The sequence below is a fragment of the Cinclus cinclus genome, chromosome 11 (genome assembly GCF_963662255.1).
Source record: "Cinclus cinclus chromosome 11, bCinCin1.1, whole genome shotgun sequence".
Classification (NCBI taxonomy): domain Eukaryota; kingdom Metazoa; phylum Chordata; class Aves; order Passeriformes; family Cinclidae; genus Cinclus; species Cinclus cinclus.
In genome coordinates this window covers 13666297-13688734 of record NC_085056.1, presented here as the reverse complement: position 1 = coordinate 13688734, position 22438 = coordinate 13666297, and the positions used below count along the sequence as shown (strand labels likewise).

Genomic DNA, 22438 nt, shown 5'->3' with positions numbered 1-22438 from the left:
TTTATTTATGCAAGTGAGGTATTAAAATTGTCTTGAAAAGCAGACACCTAAAGAAGAGAAAATGGTATGGAGAATAGAAGTAGTCATTGCTTTCAGTGTTCAGTGATTAGCAGTTGCAGGGTTTTTTCTTCCAATATCCTATCTTACGATTGCCATGCAAAGTCTCTGTCTTACTCCTCCACTAGATAGGTATCTTGGGAAGATTGGAGGAAATCCACCACTTTTTCAGCAAGAATTGATTATGAAGACTGGTTTTGTTTTTTGAAATGAAGTATAATAAGCTAAAAGTGTGTGCATCTCACACGCTGAGTATGGTACACTTTTAATATATACACTGTCATTGTACATGAGCATTTTGTATGTACACCGATACCACCTTCAGCAGGAAGTTAAAAGTCAATAGATAATGAACCTTGTGCTGTATCTTCCCTTCCTCTGACATAAATTTCACATGGAATTTCCTCCATCACCCTGTCTTCTATCACCTGCTCAGGGCAGTCGTGAGCTTGCTTGAAAGTGTAAGTGCTTTTCTTGAATGTGCTGTTAAATGTTTTCATGGGCTGGGGCTGCGCAAAGTCATTGCGGAAGGGCAGTTCCATGGAGCTCAGGTTGGTCCTGCTCTGTTTGATATTGGAGGCCTGGGAGCCACAGTGGTGGTCGTGAATGCATCTGGAGGCTGTTGAAGGGCGGCGCAGTTTCTGATAGTTTTCAAGTTCCTCTGATAAATCTGCCAAATCTGCAGAAATTTCCTTGTCCCTTAGTGAGAACAGTTCATAGTGAGGAGGATCAAAAACTTCCTGGAAACCAGTTTTATTGAAGGCAGTCTTGCAAGCCATAACCTTTTTGCGAGGTTGCTTTACTTGCACTAGAATTGAAATGATAAGAAGAACTAAAACTATCCCTGTTGTGATGCCAATGATTGTCCCATGGGTTTTGGTGATTTGTTCAAACAATCCAGTTTTTTTCTTTTCTGCAAAGAAAAAAATACTATGACAATATATTTTTTAGCTTCTACACTTTTGATAATTTATTTAAACAAAGCTAAACCATATTGTGATTGCCATGCAAGTGATAAAATTGCTTAATGGGACTGGAGACTAGTCCTGTATGTCAATGGGATTTGTCTAATTCCCTGCCATTAGTGGCTACCATATGATAATTTGATAATTCAGTGGCAGGTGCAACTCTGTGAACCAGTGCTTGCTGACTCAGCTGGGATGTGCCTTCCATCCTGAACCTTAACTGATGGTCTATATTCCTAAATCCATGAGCTAAATAGGCTTAAATTAACCTTAAATAGGTTAAATCCAGCTACAGATGATGTTTCTCTTACCATGGTTTGCTCCTGCTGGTAATATTCCCAGTGATGTCAGTAGAAGAAAATGTAGATTTAAAATTGTCTAGTTCTTCTTTAAAAGTGAAAGACTATCAGATACAAGCATGACTGTACTGTTTGTTTTCACATCTCTTGGAAATGTAATGACTGTGTCTATTGTGTAAGTCTGTTATACCTAATTCATCACAGGGAGCTTTAGCAAAGCTCTATTCCAGTTCTAAGAGTCCAATGATGAAGTTACTTGAAAAAAAAAAAGGGGGGGGGGGGAGGATAATACAACAACCAATCTTAATGATCTGGCAATTTTGGCTAGTACTTCATGTGAAAACTCACAAGATGGCAGCATCAGAACAAAATGGTTTTCCATATTTAAAATTCTTATTTGAAGATTAATGTTTTCCAGTTGGATTTTTGTTCCATTAATGTTCTTGTCATGGGGGACTGAGAGATTCTACACTGCAACACTGGCTAGTGGAAGAAAAGTATTTAACACTATGAAGGAGAAAATGCAGTATCCTAAATCTTGCATAATAATTTCTTTATTTTCAGATATCTGGCTACTGGCATCTGAATATGTGTTGGATACCTAAATACCACACATAGTGCATGGGAGAGTTATACACCATCATGTGTGATTTGAAACAATCCTACTAAGCAGAGACAAGGAATTGGCTAAAAAGAAATTACATTTCCGTTTCAGAGCTTGGACTGTTTCCTTTGAGCTACTTTTTACCTTTGAAGTGAAGGAGGATATTTCCCATTTGTCCTGCCTATCTGAGATCACAGTGGTGCCATCCATGGTGGGAGGTATGAATTTCACTGCTATGGCAGTTCTCTTGTCTGCATCTAGGTTTCTTAATTCTTGGCAGATATTTTAATCAAAAAGTTGTTTTGCAAAAGGCGGTGTCTTCTCCAGTCTCTTAAAATAAATTGCACACAACTGACTTCTCTATCAATATTTTTGTTACAGGGCTTAGGCATAAGTAGGTCACAATATGCTCAGACTTATGTAGCTATTGATATGGACTAAATGAGAACTCTGGGTGCCTGCAGGAGCACAGTTGTGAGCAGATCTCTTTATAAGGCTAAGAACTGCTTATTTGGTTGCACCAGTCTCCCTTAAGGATCTAACATGGATCTAGTCTTCAGCTGTCTCTTAGCTTCTGCTGTGCAAGTATTACAGCAGAATTCAGACTGTCTTCAATATAAAACAGGATGGCTTGCTCAGCACCAGATACAGCAATTTACAAATACTGGGAAAGACAGAGATATTATGGAATTAATTTTTAAAATACTGCAGTACATGAGTGAAGTGTGGATTCTAGGACAGAGTCTAGAAAGCAGCTGGTAAAGATGGGAAAGAGATCTAGAAATTAAACTTAAGAGGGAATGTTGAATATTATCAAAGGTAAGGATTGTCTAGAGGAAGCTTAGTTTTACATTGCAAACTTGGGAGTTATGGACCAGTTTTGTTGACTGGAAAAAACTTCCACAATATGTTTTACATTAGAGTATCTATTAGTGGTGTGAATTTCTTTGTTTAAAATGAAATTAAAAAGTAGGGTTTTTTAAATGGTTATTTACTTAAAAAATGCAAGCAGGATTTGTGCATTGAAAAGAAATTTCTGACTTTCTGCAGAGAAGGTTTTAACCCTTTCTGCAGTGTTGGTTTCTCTTTGAAATGGAATACATATTTAAATCTTCGGGAGTTTTGTGTTCAGACCTATTGATGTCATTCTATTTGTCAGAAAACCCTAAGCAAACAAGCCCAAGGGTTTTTGTTCTATTGTTTTCTTTAGCAAGAAAAATTGTTGACCTTCAAACTGGTTTTGTTCTGACAGCTGAGCTGTTCTTGAAGCATGGGAGAATGTTTGTGCTTTAAAAGAATAACAATTTCTTCAAATTATGAGAATTTTTCCTACAAAGCTTGATATTGAAACAAGTCTTAACTGTAGTTGTGATGCTTGAAATAATACTCCCAACCCATGTTCTAAAAGCAGCAATTTACATGTGTCTGTCTTCCCTAAGTGTTTATTTCATGCTCCCTAACAATCCCTCCTTCCTCCCATCCTTTCTCACACCATATACAGCATCTGAATTTATCCTGAAATAGCCTGTGATTTACAACTCTAAACTAATGTTTTAAAATTGTCTTTGAGAACTGTTGCTTCTATTTCAATCCGAGAGAGGCTTTTTGTGCTTGAAAACTTTTCTGTGTTTTTTCTGCTCTTTATTTTTATCTCTGAAAAGTATAACCCATCCCTACAATTCTTGCTTTGGTAAAGTTTAGAAATTGATAGGTTGCAGCCTCAAAAATGCTGAATTCTAGTTCTTATCAAGCTGATATACTTTTAAAATACAGAGTATATGCTGAAGAGGAAGAAATTTAGTTAAAAGCAGTAAGATCAATATTCAGGATGCTTACATGTGTCCTGAGTTTAAATAAAAAATTTGGAACACCTTCCTGAGATTAGTAGAATAGTTGTCTTCAGCATATTTCCAGGAAAAAGACATTTCATGACTTTCTTGAAAGGCAAACTGACCAGGCTAGCTCATAAAGGCTGTAGTTTGCACTATATTCACCTCTGCAGTGATTCTCATCCCAAGGGTATGCACAGTTCTGAATGCCATTGCAGACTAAAGAATTATTGATGCACATGTTGCTATGGCAGAAGTAAGTGTTGCCTGAGCAGGGAGCTGCAGGAGAGAAGAGAAAGAAAACACTGAGAATTTTCAGTAATTGATGCCTTGCAATAGAACTATTAATTTTCTATATCTGGGGTTTTTAACATGCATTCTTCCTCTCTGTTTCAAAGAAAATTGCTTCTCTTGCATGACACTATCTAATGCTTTTCTCTCTTCATGTGATTGTTTCAGCATATTATCAATTCTACAAAACCAATTCTTGCTCCAAAGAGATAGGTAGCAAATAGAGACAGACAGTCACAAAACTCAGATAATGGAAGAAAGCTTTAGTATGTGTCTTTAAAAATTTAATACTTAAAAATCACATGCTCATTATCACTTATATATTTGTTCTGTGGAGCATCTGCTGTGTAGATGTTGTACAGTCCCTGAACATCTGCATTTTAGAGCCCATTAATATCTTAAGGCAAATCAGATTTTAGCTTGTGGAGGACTGTTTCAGTAATTGCAAGAGATTGCAATAACTAAAGGCATCTAAGTCATTCCTGCTTATGAATCAAAAGCTCCTGAATCCTCCTATTATAGCTAATGCAGGGATTGAGAGAGTACAGTTTAGCTTTTTATGTATCTATCTATATATAGTCAGAAATTTGAAGAAATAAGTTAACTAGAAGGCATGTTTTTGTGAGTATTTGTTTTTGTGAGTATTTGTTACAGCTCCTTGACATAAGAAAAATATATTAGAAAGTAGTAATCATTCTTTCCAGGGTGTTGTATCTTATACATTGGAAATTGTTTATAAATTCAGGGCACTGGACAAGAAATTGGTTTTCCCTTTGTTTCAGTAATGTGGTATTTTTATGATGGAAATGTCTGTTATTAGTGGAGTCAGTTATATACTATACAGCATAGATGTGTGGCAGACATTCTACTATTTGGTTTCACAGTCAGAATGTGTTCTTGAGCAGCCTGGATTCTCTGAAACATTACAGGAAACACAAAGGGTGGAGCAGAGGGAGTGACTGCTCCTGAACACTGTATTTGTCACTTAGTCATTCTCTTAGGCTTGAGACTCACAATGACAAAAAGAGAAGTTATGCCAAGAAAAAAAAAAGAACACTAAAATCTTTAATTTTGATTCTGCATTCCTAAATTACATATGTTTTTTCTTCCCATGGCTTACTCCACTGAAGTTGGGTAACCCTACACTCATTGGTTTTGGTTTTAAGCTTTTGTATTTGCTGTTACTGCTTAACCCTGGCAATCTGGCAAGAAGTTCCATACAAGAACTTGCTTTAATTGTAGTGCAAGTATGAATACAGAACATAGTTAGAATATGTTTTGGAACAGTTTATCTATCTATGTAATCTCAGTGCTTAAAAATGTCATGGTAGCTATCACATCCCTTCCTTGCTCAAGTGAGTTGAGAATTTAATTGTTTGGAGAGTAGATCTAGTCTGAAGAGCAGTGCTTTAAAACAGAATCACTCTTTCAGAAGGTCAATGTCAGGCCCATTCTGTCAGTTATGCCATAATGTAAACATATTCCCTTTCTTTGTACAGCTCTATATTTTTGAATTATGCATTCTGCCATTGCTTCTACATCTGCCAGCAGACTCTATTTCACATGTTTTGGTAGTCCCTTTAAGTTTTTGTGGGCTTTTGTTCCCAGTTCATGAAGATGGGAAAAATGGACTTTTTTTTTTTTGTCTGTCATTTTGGGGAGTTTGAAGTCTAAAAGTCTCAATGGTTGATCAATTCCAGCCTAGGACTTCAAGGACATAGCTGGACTGTTCTCATAACCGCTGCCCAAAAGTGGTGCAGTGCTCACTGTGCTCTTTGTATCCAGCATTACTCATCTATTGAATCAAGCCAGGAATCAAATCCATTGATTTTTCACATTGCTGTTAGCTGAATTGCTTAGTCAAATCTGCAAGCAGCGCTAGGTGTGTGTTAGGTGACTGTCATGCACTACTAGTTCATTTATGGAAATCTTTCCAGAAATATTATTTTCATGGTTGGCTTCATATAATTACAAATCATTAGCAAGGTAGAAGAGAAATATATCTTAATAATCTGAAAATAAGATAAGCTCAGATTCACTTTTTTCAGTTAGAAAAATTGCTTATGACTAGATTATATAAAAACACTTGAAACACTTTTCAGCCACATACTTTTCAATGACGCTATCCAAGAAAGGTAGTATCTCAAATAAATAGCAATAACCACATACCTTTGCAGATGTTCTTTTGCCAGTGACTTTTGAGTTGCTTTAAACTCATAAATTTGGAGAGTTATCTACCTTTAGGAGTATTTACTGTTTCAAACTCTTGCATTAAAAATCCTCCACAACCCCCCCAAAAAATCCAAACTCAACAACAGTAAAAAACCCAATTATTTATTAATTTAAATAGATAATTTCCCTGGCAAAGTTCATAGCATTTTCTAAACTGAAAGCTGGAATAACTTGCACTATCACCAATGTAAATAACTGTATTGAAGTAAAAGCTAGTGGAAGGGCAGTTATCAATTTTTGCAACCACCTGTTGTGGTGTCTGGCAGGGAACTGGGAGCTAGTAGGAGAGCACACTTCAGTCCCACTGCTGTCTTTTTGAAATAAGTCTCTGCTCATTTGTAGGGAAGGATGTTTCTATGTGAGAAGGATGTAGCCTAGGGCAGTACTGCTGACTTCAAATGGAAAATATACCTTTTAAAAATGGAGGAAAGCTCTTCTTCAAGATCTGTGTTAGAAATGTAATAAAGCAATTATCTAATTTGCCTGCTGGTATGTGAAGGAAATAGAAACAACCTTTTGTATGTATTCCTGCCGCTTAATATACAGGTGATGCTTTCCCTAAAATACCTGAAGTATCCTGATTCCAGGAGAATTGGCACTTTTAGAGCTACTTACGATCCACAAAGGAAGTGAAGAGCATTCGGAACCTGCTCAGTCTGCTGCCTTCATCTGCCCACATCCTCACCACCCCTGTCCCTGTCTGCAGAGTGACATCATTGGCCACCGTGCTGCAGAACTTGGCCTTCAGGTTTTCAATGGAACTGCTCCCATCATACACAGCAACAAAGTTCCTTTTGCATTCATTGGAATGCTCCATTTGATAGTCCAGAAATCGCATATAGATCTGTTAGAGAAGAGGAATCAGTGTCTTTAGGAGAAGAAGTACAGAGAGGAATTTTCTTTCTTAGGAAAGCTTGAATAAGATTTTTTTCCCCCCTTACACATAGATATTATTCCCAATTCACAACACTTTTAAACTTTGATTTTCTCATTAGATGTCCATGTAGAGTATTACCTGACATTTGTCTTGGGTACCCATTTCACTTTTTTCTGCTCTCCAAAACAATCTTTATTTTAAAATCTACTTTGATTTATTTCTGCTCCCTTTGGAAAAACAGTACAAAGCAACACACATGGTGAAGAAACCCTCAAGAAGCTCTGCTACATGTGAAGTCTGTTTCTCTAGAAGAGATATAAGGAATGCATAAATGTACTGAAATAATTTTTGAAGTATTTTGACTGTTCTCTTTCCTTTTTTTCTAATTCATGAAAACAATGTTAAAATATAGGGGAAAGAGTCTAGTCAGAAAAGCTCTGAAGTAAAATAAGGAAATTAAAATTTATTGCTTCAGAATGAAAGCTAATTACTGAACTATAGCTGTGTTATGGAAGACACAAGCCATGAAGTCAGGAGTAATTTGAATAAAAATGGAAACGAGAGAAGTAAGCTGGCTGTGTAGGAAGAATTAATGAATTTAAGCTAATCTTAATACTTCTAAAAGCAGAAATCTAATCCAAGAGAAGGCTGCATATGTGTTAGAACACATGCAGCAAGGAAATTAGAAGATTGAGGTGGTATTTAAAGAGTAAGTAAATAATTTATTTTGCTGGAGCAGGAAATTCGTGCAAGATTGTAATTCAGTTAAAATTACATGAACACATCAAAAGGCTTTTGAATCTCTTCAATGGCTGTACTGGAATTCTCAAAATTCTTCTGAAAATTTTGAGATATGAAACCAAGTCACCTAAGCACGCTGCAAAGGCCATTTTGGACTTTAACAAATCTTAGATAGCCATTGTGCTGCCAGAGGAGCGACGTGCCCAGGCGGAGGCTGAGGAGCTGCTCCCCTGGCCCTGAGCTCTCCCGGCGCCCCTGGGCTCAGCCGCTGCAGCCTGGGGCTGTCTGAGCACGGCTCCCGACCTGTGTCCTGCCCCTGCCAGGGACACTGCACAGCTTCTGCACCTCAGGGCTTTATGATCTGCCCCAGGACGCTGCGCCCCCCGCTCAGGTGGGATGCAGGAGGTCAGGGCACATGAATCCCACGCCTGGGCTCTATAACCCGGTTTGCTGCCCCTTTGCCACAGCTCGCTACCAACCAGCTCTGAGAGACAAAACGAGATTATATACATCCCCTGCCCCCTCCTACACCTACCAGGTTTTGTTGAAAACATGGTAAAAGAGAGAGACAGGAAACACTTGCACACCCCAGCTTTTCCTTCCCCGTGCTTCCAGAAACAGGCTGGCCAGCACTGCCTTCCCTTGCACGTTCTGTCTGAAGCTGCCAGCCTGTGCCATGGTAGCTCATGATTCAGTTCACTGTTTTGTGATTTTCAGCTTATGGATTTTTTTCTTTTTTCTATTTTCTTCCCCCCCCCCGCTGTTTTGGTTAGATTTACTGCTGGAAATTCTCAGCTACATTGAGAACCTGTTCTCCATTGATGGCTTATCTCAAAAACATGGATGTGAGCTGCAATTGCTACTATTTGGGCTGAGAGATGGTATTTTCTTTTAATGATTGACTTTATATATCTGCTACAAAATTACAATGGAAACTAAAAATAATTTAGCACACTTTTAGTAGAGCTATTATTTGTATGATAACAAAGGAATAATCCCATTAAAAGTGCTCACCTCTTCACAAGATCCTCTGGATTAATGTGTTATGCAAGTATAAAAGGTCCTTACTCTTACATTATATTGATGGTTCTGGTAATTTTATGAAATCTGGAGGAGATTTATTAAGTGTCTGCTATACACATTTTAAAAGTACTTTCATTCCTGCACTTGTGTCAGTTTTAAAAGTTTATTTTTATTACAAAATCAAATTGAGGAAATTAAAAATGTCTCTGCTTATTTTTCTCAAGAGACTGCACTGTATCAGATCTAATGGACTTCATCATCATAATTCTGCCTGAATTGAAGCTTGAGAAACCACTGTCAGAATACTAAGAATTATTTTTCTGTAATGTTTTAAATCAATAATTTAGGAAGATGATCTAATTCCAGGACTCACCCAGCTATAACTCTGCCTTCTGGCAACATTCAATAATTTATTAAAATACTTAAGCACAAGACCTGGTGCACTTATGTGGCAATGCAGAAGAGAAAATGGGATTGTTATTGTTTCTGGAAAAACTGCGTCTATTACTTAGACTAGTATAGAGCTCTTGGGAATTGACTCAATTCCTCAAAGGCTCAAATATATTAATGGACTTTTAATTTTTTTCATGTCTGGTCCTCTTGTTATCATCTTTTTGGTTACTGTTTTAAAATGCACTTGCTAGGTGGTTAACAGGACTGGTTAGTTAACTGTTAGGAGTGTGTAAGAAGGCAAAGGAAAGGTTTGTCATCTTGGCAGCTACTGCTTCAAAATACTTTTTAACATGGAGAAAATACATGCTCTTCTGTGCAATATATTTAACAAATATGATTCTGAAACAAATACGACTCAGGCTGTAGCTACTATATTTTGGGGTTGTGAATAGGACTTTATCCTGCTGTCCACCTAACAAGGTAAAGCCTTCCCATTTAGCTCAGACTGCTGATGAAAATAGGTTTTAAGGTGCTGGATTGTGAATTAGATGGGAGAAGCAGGCACAAGTTCTGTTGTCTCTGTACCAAATTCTCCAACAGAACCACTGGAGGCAAAACATTAAGTTTTGGCAGTGAGATTTCCTGGAAGTTACTGAAGACGTCAGCCAGCATTTGTGCCTGCCGTCTTCCAATAAACCAGGGTCCAAGCCCCTGAAAATTGTTGCTTAAGGAGTTCTCACAGTTATTTGGTATTTGAAGCTTCCAGAAGTAGGAAGCCAGCACTATACACTTGTGTAAGTTTAATTTCAGAAACTATTGTCTCTCTGGATTTCCTAAGGTACTGCTACAGGACTCATTTCAGTGAAGTACAACATTATGCAAATCACAGTTAGTGACCATTACCTGTTGCTACTGTCATGGAAACCCGTTACAGACTGAATTATATGAACAAAACCCACCTTAGCATTTGGAGTGGCTTTAATTGTCCAGATGCAGTCAACTGCTTGTCCTGGTTTTGTTTTCCCTTCTTGTTCTACTTGACTGGAACGTACTATTCCATCAGCTCCTGAAAGCTCAAATTGGCAGTCTAGGGAGAAGATAGACATTGGTGTCAAATGCAATATACATTAATTTAAAATTTCACGTATAAAGAAATTGTTACTGTAATACTATACCTGGGATGGGATTTAGAATACCTCCTAGGTAAGTGAAGTCAGGATCTGTAATAGAAATAAGTCATGAATCACAAGGGCTATCAGTGCTTGAGAATCACTTAAAGCTTTAATATTATCTGCAGATTATATCCATTTTTTATTAATGTCACAAAAAAATTGCCAGAAAGTTTACTGAATCAGTTGGAACATACGGAGACAAAGTTTTCTTAGATAAGAACATTATTCCACAAAGATTGACCTTATCAGAAAAAGGTAATTCTATCCTGACAGCTCAGATTTCTAGCATAACCAAAAATTACTATTCAGTGTTTTGTTCCTACATTATATTCTGAATTTATCTATGTCAGTTTTCACTGAAACCACTGGAGCTCCACAAGAGTACAGGGGATCTTTCTCTGTGCAAAAAGCTCATTTAGATTTATTTTATCACACTGCTATGTAGTTCTGAAGAATTTGAACTGAGCTAGGCAGAATATATCAACACTTTGAAATTGCTAACCACTCTTAAAAAAGTATGTGAAGAAGGCCGTTTCAGTCCTAAAGGTACTTTTCCCTGGGTTGTCTGTGTCTCTTGTATTAGGCCATGCAGAACATTTCTAGGCGTGGTTTATGAAATGTTGTTCTGTGCAAAGAAAGCACCAGTTCATGCAAGAGTGCATGCTTGTTTGGTACAAAGTTATTTTCCAAATGAAGGTCCAGAGTTTGGCTCTTTCTGTGATCCTATAAATTATTTTTTCTGTATAGGAAGTTTATCACCTCTCCTAGAATGCCTCAGTCCTGAGCTTAAGACTCAGCACAGTTCAGAACATGCCTTCTTAGCCTTCCTCTTTTTATTTACCTATAGTGAAAAATCTATGATCACTATATGCAAAATTCTGCAAGGTTTTCAACCTCCTTTGTAAGCTGATTTTTTTATGGAGGAGGAGTACGTGCATATGCTCCCATTCATTTTTGCAACCGTACAATATTTTACCACGCTTCATATAAACTAAGGGGAAGGAAAAGAAAAATATCAATCCTTCAGTAGTTGTAATCTGTTGTGAAAATAACATACAGTTTAAATGTATATTTAAAATTCCAGCCTGCAACTATGGCAATCTAGTTTTGAAAGTGATGTTGACGAAATGACTTTGGAAATGGACTTAGCGAAATGCATAAACACGTCCCTGTGAAAACATTTTATCATGCAATTCCCAATGGTCTGGTCACTATATTAATCTGAAGTTTCTGAGTCTAATCCCTAAGCAGTAAATATAATCATGAATTGTGTTTTCATGTGCTCTAGGGGTAAAGATAACATTAAGAAGTTACGTTTGTGTATACATTTATCAAAGTAGTAGAGCTGACACTTGTATATTGCCTTTTGTCCCAAAGGACAATAAAATGCTGATAACTACACGTGTAGTATCTATGGAGTACAATAGTCAAGCATTGCACAAGGACATCAGGTCAAATTTTCATGTAAGAAGGATGCCCTGCCAGGTTTAAGTAGCTCCAGAGAGCAGATGTAATTTTTGTTTGTCTAAAGGCACTGTCAGCACATTGTCCTCTCCTTTGCACCTGTGAACTACACAGCACTTTGAGCAAAGAGCAGCTCTGTTGTCTGAGCCCAAGGGCTGAGGGAATCCAGTTATACCGAGAGCTCGTGCTTAGACTGTGCAGGTATTTGCTCTGGGTCTTCAGAATGGAGATTTAAAACATTTTGCATCTGGCTGGAGTGCTATTGTAAAGTTGCTTCGGGTGTTTTTGTCCAGTGCCTTACATTCCTAGAAGAGAGGCTGGTGAAAAGGCAGCTCTTTGCATAATTTGTCTTTCCTACCACTGGTGAAACTGGTACGAGTAGAGAAATAAAGAGGGGTGCTGCTGAAGACTTCAGCATAAACAAGCTCATCTGTCTTCCCTCACTAGCAAACTACAGACCTGTAATTTCCTGCAGTCAAGATTCCCCAAGTGTTTTTAGCCACGTGCCCTGTAGGATTAGGAGAACTGAGACTGTGGCTATCACATTGTCACTGTGCCTGTGTAAATGCTTATGCTGAAATGCAGCTCTAGGCTGAGAGGACAAACACCCACAGGGTTCAATGGGAGCAGACAGTCATTAACTCAGTCAGACTTTTAGAGATCTTTACCTGGTATAAATGAGTACTTTGCTTGAAATCCCTTTCCTTCCAGCTCCTCATCAGAAATAAACTTGATCCACATAAATCTCCCTGTTGATCTAATTAGTGCAGGACTTTTCAGACCACAGTAACGATTAATGAGAGGGGAGAACCCAAAAGGTCCATCTCGAACCTCCAGGTGATCAAACCGACATTCAAATGAGGGTTCTATGTAATAGGGTTCATCAAAGGTCAACTCAATTCTTTGTCGTGGAGCAGCTAGACATAAAAAAAAATTGAGCAAAAGATTAAATTAAGATCTTGATAAAAACCACAAAGACATGAAGTAATGAAGAGACAGGCCTCTAAAACAGCAAGATAAAAAAGAAACTGGAAATTTCTCAAAACACATCAGCAGTCTGCTACAAAAATTTCAAAAATTATTTTCTAAAAGATACTTCTGCATAGAATCATACAAAATTCTTTGCTTGCTGATCTTAATTGTTGAAAATTCAGAAATCCCATTAATTTAATGCAGCACATATAACAGATAGAAACATATATACAAAGGTATTCAAATGAGGTTAAAAAAGGACAAAACACTGAGCTATGCAGAAAAGAATGGAAAAGAGAAAGACAGGAAGAACTACGCACTATTTCTTAAACATAAAGTCCAAATTTGTAAATCCTTTCACAGAAGGCATCTTTTACTAGAACGTTCAGAGAAGTGTAAGTGCTTCATATATGTCAACAATACGCACGTGGTTACAGATGTTGGTCAGTCTGAGCCTGTGGCAGCCTAACATCAGGATTCACATCAGAACCCTAAATCCTGACTCTCACATCCGTGGGTTGGATCCCAAGACTTTCTCCTGTATGAATGGCTTTAGTGTTCCTCGTTCTTGGCATCGGCTGCGCTACGTCAACTTCCCGACCCTGGCTGGGATCTGGAGTGCCAGCGCTGAGGAATCACATGCTGCCTGCTTTTCCTGAATGCCCAAAGGATTTACTCCTGTCAGACCTTCTGCCTCACTCACACGAGCTACACGCATTTGGAGCTGCTGTGAATGCTGGCAGTGGTTTGCACGAAGGAGCAGATCTTGGCTAGAAATTCTGGAGGGCCTTGGCCCCGCTCAGGCACCCACAGTGTTTCTGAGGAAGGATTGAGGAGAGCTGGAAGCTGCTCCTGTGCCCCAGCCCTGCAGCAGGACAAGCTGGCTGCTTCCTGGGGCATTCCTGGGCAGGCAAGGTGCAAAACCAAGATGTGCATAGAAACAAGCAAAAAGGGTAAGCAGCCCGTGAACCACTACTGTGCTGTACAAATAAAAACTCACCAAACCTCATTACTTGAAATATTTCAATTAATTGATATGAATCTGATGATTACGCTGACTAATATTTTTAGCTGACTTCAGTGGGTTTTGGGTGCATTCTAATAAGAGGAAAAATAATTGGAGTGTCTCAAGTCTTGCAGCCTTTATTTAAGATATTCTCATTGGAATATGGTTTTATTCTAGTTAATGACATTTTTTTTTGTCCTCATCACATTATTTAAATAGTGACCTCAGCAGTGCTAACAAATCTCTGTATTTTTAGTACAGTGCTATGGCAGCCAGATATAGCTTTTTTATTAATGAAGGACAGCATAAAGGTTTTCTGCTGGTAAAATAGAGCAATACAGCATGGTATGAAATAGCCTTCGTCTTTAGCAATCTGTTATCAGTGATGTTAAGGTAACAAGCTACAATTTTTATCTTACTAATTCCATACCTTCATAGATTACAGTAGATAAGCTGCTCCTTTTCCTGGCTGTGAGGATATGTCATATTCTACATAGTTAATTTCTTAATGTTTGCATTTCTTACTTATTTGTTATTAGTTGAGAGAGAAAATCTAGCTTCTCATTCAAGTAAATGACTGCAGAATTCATTGTATTACCATTACAGCCATGAAATACTTTATAGCAATATAAGATGACAGTTTCAACAGTTCAAGATTTTCCATTTAACAGTAAGATTACAGCAAAACAAAACAGAAATACAGCATGTACCTTCTAAGATATAGATGCACTCTTGATTGGGTGGGTACATGTTTGGGTAGTTTGGTGAAGCAAAATGTCCTCCATTACTGGTCCTGACCCAGTTGTCACACTGGGTGGGAGGAATGCGGTTCACTCCAGTATTTTGCCCACCTTAAGCAAAAAAGAAAAAAAAAAGTGATCAAATAAGTTTCTTCTGCAAGCATGCAGATTTGATAAAGTAAAACTCTGGCATGACACATAGCCTATAAAGAAGAAAGTAATTTATTTTGGTTTTTATTTTGGTTGAAAGCCCTCTTGTAAGGCACTCAATATCTATCTAAGGAAATCTTTTGTTTAATTCTGTGGTGGGGTATATCCTAAAGAAATCACAGTTTTTGAATATCAAATATATCCAGAGATCCTTGGAAAGAAGAGGGAGTAGATTTTTTTATTTTTTTACCCAACTCAGTTCAGGTTTTTGATACTCTTCTTTCTAAGTGAAACAGTCACAGTGGCTGCCAATACCATTATTTTATGGATTATGTATCTCCATTCCTATGTAAATATAATCAGAAATATTTGTCAGCTTTCACTGATTTTGGCCCTGATTCCCCAATATGCTAAGGTGGGATATCTATTTACAGAATGTTTGTATGCAAATACACTAATTACAGCAATGGTAGTTAATAAAATTCCTAGCAATAGGTAGATTGCCCTGGTAGCTAAGGGTCTCATTTAGGATCAAAGCTCCCCTTCTGGATGTACAGGGAAGTGTGTTCTGTGACTGAGATTCTGCAGTTTAGTAAAGTAGTTCTTCATGCTGGATCATTCACAGGAGTTTGGTTCAGATTTCTTCATCCATGGAGAAGAGGTTGGGAATAGTGTGATCTCTGACATTCTTAAGTACCTTTGGCCCCTCTCCTTGGTATCAGCAGAATAGGAGAGAGCAAGACACAGGATATATATTTCCTGCTAGATATTTCCTAAATCTCACAGGGTACTCTCATAGAGTTATTTATATTTACACAGTTTTAATTTTAATTTTGTGACCTGTGAGAGAACATCTATGCTGGTACAGGTCTTAGATACCTCCAGTAAATTACATCACCTTCCACTGGTATCTTGACAGCTTTTTAATTTATGGGGGTGAAAACTCTCTCCTGCAGAATTTTTTCAAAGAAATTCTGTAGGTGGCAGTTCAAGGAATTCTTCTCTCTTAAGTGTGGGTAATCCCACATATGAAAAAATAATGTTTGTGAAATTGACTCCTTCTCCACTCAGCAGGCTTCAAAAATGTTTGTGGGTGGACTATTTGAAAAGCTTGCAGTCAGATACAGAAAACATGAATTTCCGTGGTGATTTCTTTCCCACCTCTAACATCTGAAACTATAGAACTTCACCTGGGAAAGTGAAACTTCCATGTTTTTTGTGACTGCATGGCTTTGTTCATTTTGGAGAAAATGCAGCAAATGGGGAAAATGGAGAATACTACAAATCAAGAGTTATTAATATCTGAGTGTAAACATTTATTTTCATGTATAGCGCTCAATTAAAAGTTATAAAACTGTTCAATTTTTTGAGAGAAAATCATCAAACTAAAATTGTACCTTGTGTCTTCTGAGCAACAGCAATGCCTTCCACTACCAGGATTGTTACAAGCAACACTGATGAGAGAAATTGGACAGGAAAAAAATCAGTAATTCTTCAAAGTTATAGAACCATTTTCAGCAGTCCCAGTTCACACAAATCCTGGCATCACTGACCAAAACAACTCAGAACATACACAAATATGTAATTAATTTGTATGTTTTCTTTAACATTTCAATTTATGAAACCAGTGCAGGCTATATGCACTGCTGGTCCTTCTTCCAGGTTCCTCAAGAAAGTGAGTATGAGAACAGCAGTTCATTGTTTGAGGGGACTTTTAAGAATATTTTCTAGAGTTTACATGGTATCCGTTGTCTATAAAACTTTTATGTCCTGAAACAAGATGTTTCACTGCTACACCGAATCATATTTATCCTAAGATTCTATTTGCATAATGTGTGCAAAAGACTTCTCCAGCTTCCAATAAATTAACCTGTAGTGCAGAAGACACTGCATGGACTTAACCCCTCCATAGATTTCACAGTTGTGTGCTTGCAAGACTGGTTGTTGTGATGCTGCCACACAATACCAGTGATTTCTGCAAATAACGGGCCAGTAGAAAATGGATAGATGCCAAGTTCTGGAGATGGAGAGCCTCCCTCTTTCTTTCCTTCCTTCCTGGCTGTTTTACTTTCGGCCTTTCCCTTACATTTACACATTCACTGCACTCAAGAATGATCCATATGAACAGCACATATGAAAAACTCTGTATTCCACAGTCCATCAACAATTTTAAAGCAGCCTTAGTGTTCAGAATTTCCTAAAATGCTTTGTCAACTTTGTCACTTCCAATTGTTTGGGATTACCAGGAGGGAGAAAGAGAATGAAATAGAGGAAATTAATATGCCACTCTCCAAATCTTTCATTTGCTTCCATCTGGAGCATCTCAGAAATTCTGGACTCATCTCTTACAGAACTAGCTAAGCAGGCCTGGACTGCTCTGGACAGAGGGCAGCTGAGGGGAGATAGGATCCAAGTTACAAAATCACAAGTATCACTGAGATTGAGAACTGAGCAGCTACTACTTGTCTCTTGCAGTAGAGAACCAGGGAGTATCAGACAAAGCGAGCAGGTGCCATGTTCAAATTAAACAATGTTTTTTCTTTCTTTCTTTCTTTTTTTTTTTTTTAAATGCACATAATTCCTAACACATCTAGAGGTAGAAAATTCTGTTTCAGAAACCCCTTAAGCCATAGGTTGCTGGAAGTCTGGAATGTATTCGGGGCAAATATAATTTACTCTACTTTTATATTCATTCTGCTTTTATATGTCTGTAAAAGAAGATACCAAGCAAGATGGACCTTTGATGTGACCTGGTATGGCCCTTCCCATGTTCTTAATCTACTCATCAGGCACGCATTGCCTTAGCACTGCAGGGCAAAAAAGAGATTTCAGCAGGAACTTTATTGTCACATTCAAGAAATGAATTTTATTTTCCCAGCCTTCCTGCCTTGTTGTTCAGGCATGTAAGTGGCTCAGTTGAAATAGCAATTTTCCCATGTGTGGCTTTCCCTGTGCTGCTGTTGGACTTTGAGCCCTTTAGAGCTCCAGAGAGAGCATGCACTGACCGTGAACCACAGTGATCCTGACTCAACTCATCCAGCTGCTCCTCTAACGCTGGCATGGATATATTATCTTGGGAAAAGATAAAAGGAATCAAGTCTGCTCCTGAAAGTGTCCATCTAGCATTTATGTTTTACTATGTATGTTTCTGCTGCCCTTTCTTCTCTCTACCAATATTGAACTAGACTGTGTTTCATTCTGAAACTTTCCTCACCAACAACTGTTTTTTTCCTGTGTAAGTCAGGTTCATAACTGTGGGTGTTTTCTAAAACACCATATGGGTCTTGCAAACAAGTGCTATGTTCTTAGAAGCTTATTTGATTTTTAGGGTTGGATTATGTTAGAGTAGGTGAAGATTTAAGTAGTTTTTCAATTTCCATCTTTGCAATAATTCTGCATTTTCATTAATATTAATATACTTAAAAATATACTGTCTGTCATTATCCAAATACAAAGCAGTTGTTTCTAATCATTACTGACTCACCCTAGACTAGAAAATTCCTCCTTCAGAAGAAAGTATCTAGCACCCATTATTGGTATTTAGTTATGCATGTTCACTAATCTTTAAAGCAAATAAAATATCCCATCTTTATTAACATATGGTTGACACCAGATTTCAGCTGGTTTTTAGTTTTTACTATTCCTTACATAGATTATATTATTTCAAAATTATTTACAGTTCATTTTTGCACCTTCTCTGTTTAAACTATACACTGAAAAAATCTGAGTTTATGAGTTGCATGAATTTACAATGCATTTGTACTCCTGAGATCACTTGTCCTTAACAGAGGATCTTGACAGCCGTTATAAAGTTGTCAATCTCCTTTTTTTTTCTACACTGGTTTTGGTGCAACACTTCAAAGTTGGCTTTTATTGTTAAAGTAAAGGCAGTTTCCTCAGTCCTGTGTAAAACATATGTCAGTGTGTTCTATTCAATCCACCTTTCTTAAAGATGGGCTACGTACACCCTCTGTTCTGCAAGGACAGAGCAAGCTCTGTGTAACTTAGGCTGCTTCTCAAAATGCAAAACAAGCTTTGACTTTTTTTCTTAAAGTAAACATACAGAGAAATACGAGTGAAATTAACATGTGACTAACAAAATGAATGCAAATAGTCACTTCCAAGTAACAAATTTTCAAGTGAAAAAATGAGGGTTTGTTGGTTTGTTTTGGTTTTTATTTAGTACACCTCTTTACTGTGGCCGCCACTGTTACAACAGACTTAAAAACACAAAAATCAGTATGCATCTACGTTTATTCCATTGATTGTACTGATGGAAACAACATAAGAGTAGATGTTCTGTTACACTAACCACTGATTTCCCTTCTTGCTCATGTGGATACAGAAACAACTCCCCTAAAAGGACTTCAGAAAGCCTGATTGGCTTTCACTAGAGCTTTGCTGTTTCTATAAATAGTCCAGTGCCTGTATGTGTGTAAATGCAAACAAACACTGCCTATTCCTTGCAGAGCAGCATGGATATGCAGGCAACTGCAGAAGATAAGGGCTGAAATTTTGTCTATCTGTCTTCCTTTTGTCATGTTATATGGATGAGTGGGAATAGTATTGGCCACCTTCTCTTTGCTCCCTGCCCTTTTCATCCTCTTCAGTTTTAATCTCCTACACCTCTTTCTTGCCCTTCCCTGGCAATGCCCATCCTTCTTATGCTCTCAACCCTTAGGATGTATTCAGAGTAGCCCGGGTAGCAAACGTTCCAGGGTCTTCCTTTGGCACTACTTTTATCCTGGGTGACAATGTGATAAAGAAAAGAGGTGTCTCTGGCTAATGGTCTAGATGTGTGCTGTCCTTATCAGTGCAACATTGCTGGCAAAAAGGTGGAGAGGACTTACCTGTTCTGCCTGAGAGTACTGGGCTGGATAGCCTGAGGTAGTATTGCCTTAAACTGAGTGCATTGGCATGACACAGTATAATGTGGGAAAGCAAACAGGCATTTAGGGGCTGAGAACAAGCTCTATCAATAGTCAGGATGAAAAGAAAAGGAAAAAAATAATCAGTCACTGTATTTTTAGACCTTTCAGACTTCTTCCATTAACCCATTTTTGTGTGCATTTTAAGAACAACAAAGCAATCTCCTGGTGTCCTAAATTCATACTACTTCCTGGAAAAACAATTTTGAATCTCAAAGACTAATTTGGAGAGTACAAATCCATAAGAAGGAAGATGTCTAGAGAAGAGACAAATCCTGGAAGTTGGTGCAGTAGAAAGCTAGTGCTGAACCACTGTCCTGGTATTGCAGCAGGGACACAGTCACAGCAATTACAACAGACATGGGAGATGGAACCACTTTCATTAACAGTCTTGTAGCACTTCCAGAAGGATGAAGAATGATCTTGTTATTTCTAATAAACTGCAATTCAAATAGTTATTATGCACCTTAACTTACAAGGGACACAGTATTCCTCTGCTCCTTTTTTCCTCTTTGAAAGTCTCTTACATATCTCTCTGACACGACTATTCTTCAGTGCAGATGAAAGTTAAGTCTAGGCTTAGCTCCATAGACTGTTATGGTACAGAAAGCACAAGCAGTGACTAAAAATGCCACTTGAACATGGCGTGCTGAAGAAAGGAACTGCACACATGGTGCAGGATTGCATTGACTATCAAAGGGTTTCAAGGGGAGGGCCAAGTGTTTTGTTTTTTCTGGAGGAGTATGGTGAGAATTTTACCAGAGGATCCTGAGCTATGGGACACTGACTTTATGAACTTAAGAGACACCTAGATGACAAATGTAATAAAAGTTAGTGCTTCTGTGAGCTTCCACTTCATGATCTGTACCCTGCAGAAGAGGCCAGCATAAAGCCAACAGCATCGCAGACACTGAGGCAGAGATTGAGCAGCTTCTTTTATCCATGAATCTGGTATTTGCTACAGACTTGTATTTCATGAATTATGGTGCACACTTTTGTACTACCATTTAAAGCTCTGATAGTTTTTACCTGCGTGAGCATGAACTATGAATACAGAAAAAGCAGCAAGCTTCTGTCTCTGTTTTTAAAAGAATGGATTTTTCATTTTCTTCACTTCTTTGCATGAAATATTTTAGATCACATAGCCTGCAGACAGCTGTGTAAGTTTTGAAGAGTGAAGACACTAAACAAGCAATGCAAGTTCTTACTGTTCTGTTGTTGAGGTAGGCTTATGGAATAATATAAAAGAAGCCCCTGAACTGGTGTAAGAAACTCTGCATTGTTTGCAGAAGTCAGGATGTTCTATGTTGGCATTTCTTAATTTTTTAAAAATAAATCTGAGCTAAAAAAGAAAAAAGAAGGCAATTTCTGCATTGGAGTATAGAGAGGTTCACAAATGTGTGGCTTCTACTTCATGAGGGTAATACAGTTAGTTTTGCAGTAAATGGGTGCTCAACTCAATACTGAGAAATCAGCATGTTGCTTAGAAAAACAAGTGCTTTAGGCTGCAAATCTGACATATGCTTGTACTTTCTGGCAAAATATATTCTTTAGATTTCATGGGATACAATACAGCTCTCAGCTCCCTATGGTATGTCTTTCCCCTGCTCTTTCTGCATGCTCTAGAGATCTTCACACAGAGACAACAGACTCGATTTGCTGTGTGGCTCTGAGAGCACTGTCTGTCTTCAGTGATGACAATGGGGGATCTATGCATGCAGGGCAAGCTGAATATCAAACTGGGGAGCACTCAGGCACAACTGAGAAACAGAGTGAAACATTCCACCATTTTTTAAAATAAAGACTTAATCATTTAGAGTATTACACATCCTTAGTATAGTGGTAGCCAGAATCCCAGGGATAAAGATGACAGACTTTGCTTAAAGCAGCATTCATTGGATCTCTGTGCTTTGCTCCTTGGATTAGGCAGCACCTTGTACACACATAGTCCAGATAGATGGTAATTGGCAACACACTGGTCACGTGTGTTGGAAAATCTTGCCAGGATGCCTGCTTCTTTCTGGCAGTTACAGCCTAGAGTAACAAATGCTTGATCTTAATTATATACTCTGTTTTGCCTTATGGGAATGGTTCCTTTTCTGTGTAGTCTTCTTAAACCTAGCTCCTCATTTGCCCTGTGTGCTAAAATTAGTGTTACTTTCAGCAACTGCTCATCACAGTATTTCAGGTTTTATATCCATTTTTTACTCACATGTCTAAACATTAGTATTAGCTACTAATGTGCAGGAGACATTCATGATTATTGTATCCTATCCTATTCTCTCACCAACATTAATTACATGTTTTGGTTGATTTTAAGGACTCTGATCAAGCATTAATTGTTGCACAAATTCAAAGTGAGTGATTGACTGGTGGGTGGTCTTGTAAAGAACTTGTGCAATTTAGACAGACAAGTAGTGCCCAGACACTTTGGGTTTCATGTAATTCTGTATGGATGGTCACCTCCTTTTCTTACACAAAGCTTATTAACTGCTTTCAGATTCAAGCCATTTTTAGCTCAGAAACACACAGTGCAAATTTCAAGGAATGCAATTTTTCTCTTCCTTCCTAGCATTAGCTATGTTTGTTAATTGACAAAAGCAATACTGGATTGCATCTGTTGCTGCCCTATTTAAGGATAACAGTTCTGTTGCTGAAGATTGAACGCACAGCAGTTTTTGAATCCCAAACATTT

At 38.0% G+C, this 22438-nt stretch overlaps 1 protein-coding gene across 1 annotated transcript; it reads right to left on the bottom strand.

Annotated features, from left to right (window-relative positions):
* Positions 1 to 389: 389 nt before the first annotated feature.
* Positions 390 to 19926, bottom strand: NETO2 (neuropilin and tolloid like 2). Its single transcript, XM_062500080.1, is given in 10 exon segments — positions 390 to 970; positions 3920 to 4033; positions 6893 to 7121; positions 10271 to 10398; positions 10487 to 10531; positions 12616 to 12864; positions 14636 to 14776; positions 16213 to 16269; positions 19666 to 19870; positions 19873 to 19926. Coding segments are annotated over 10 exon segments (1803 nt in total).
* Positions 19927 to 22438: the final 2512 nt, after the last annotated feature.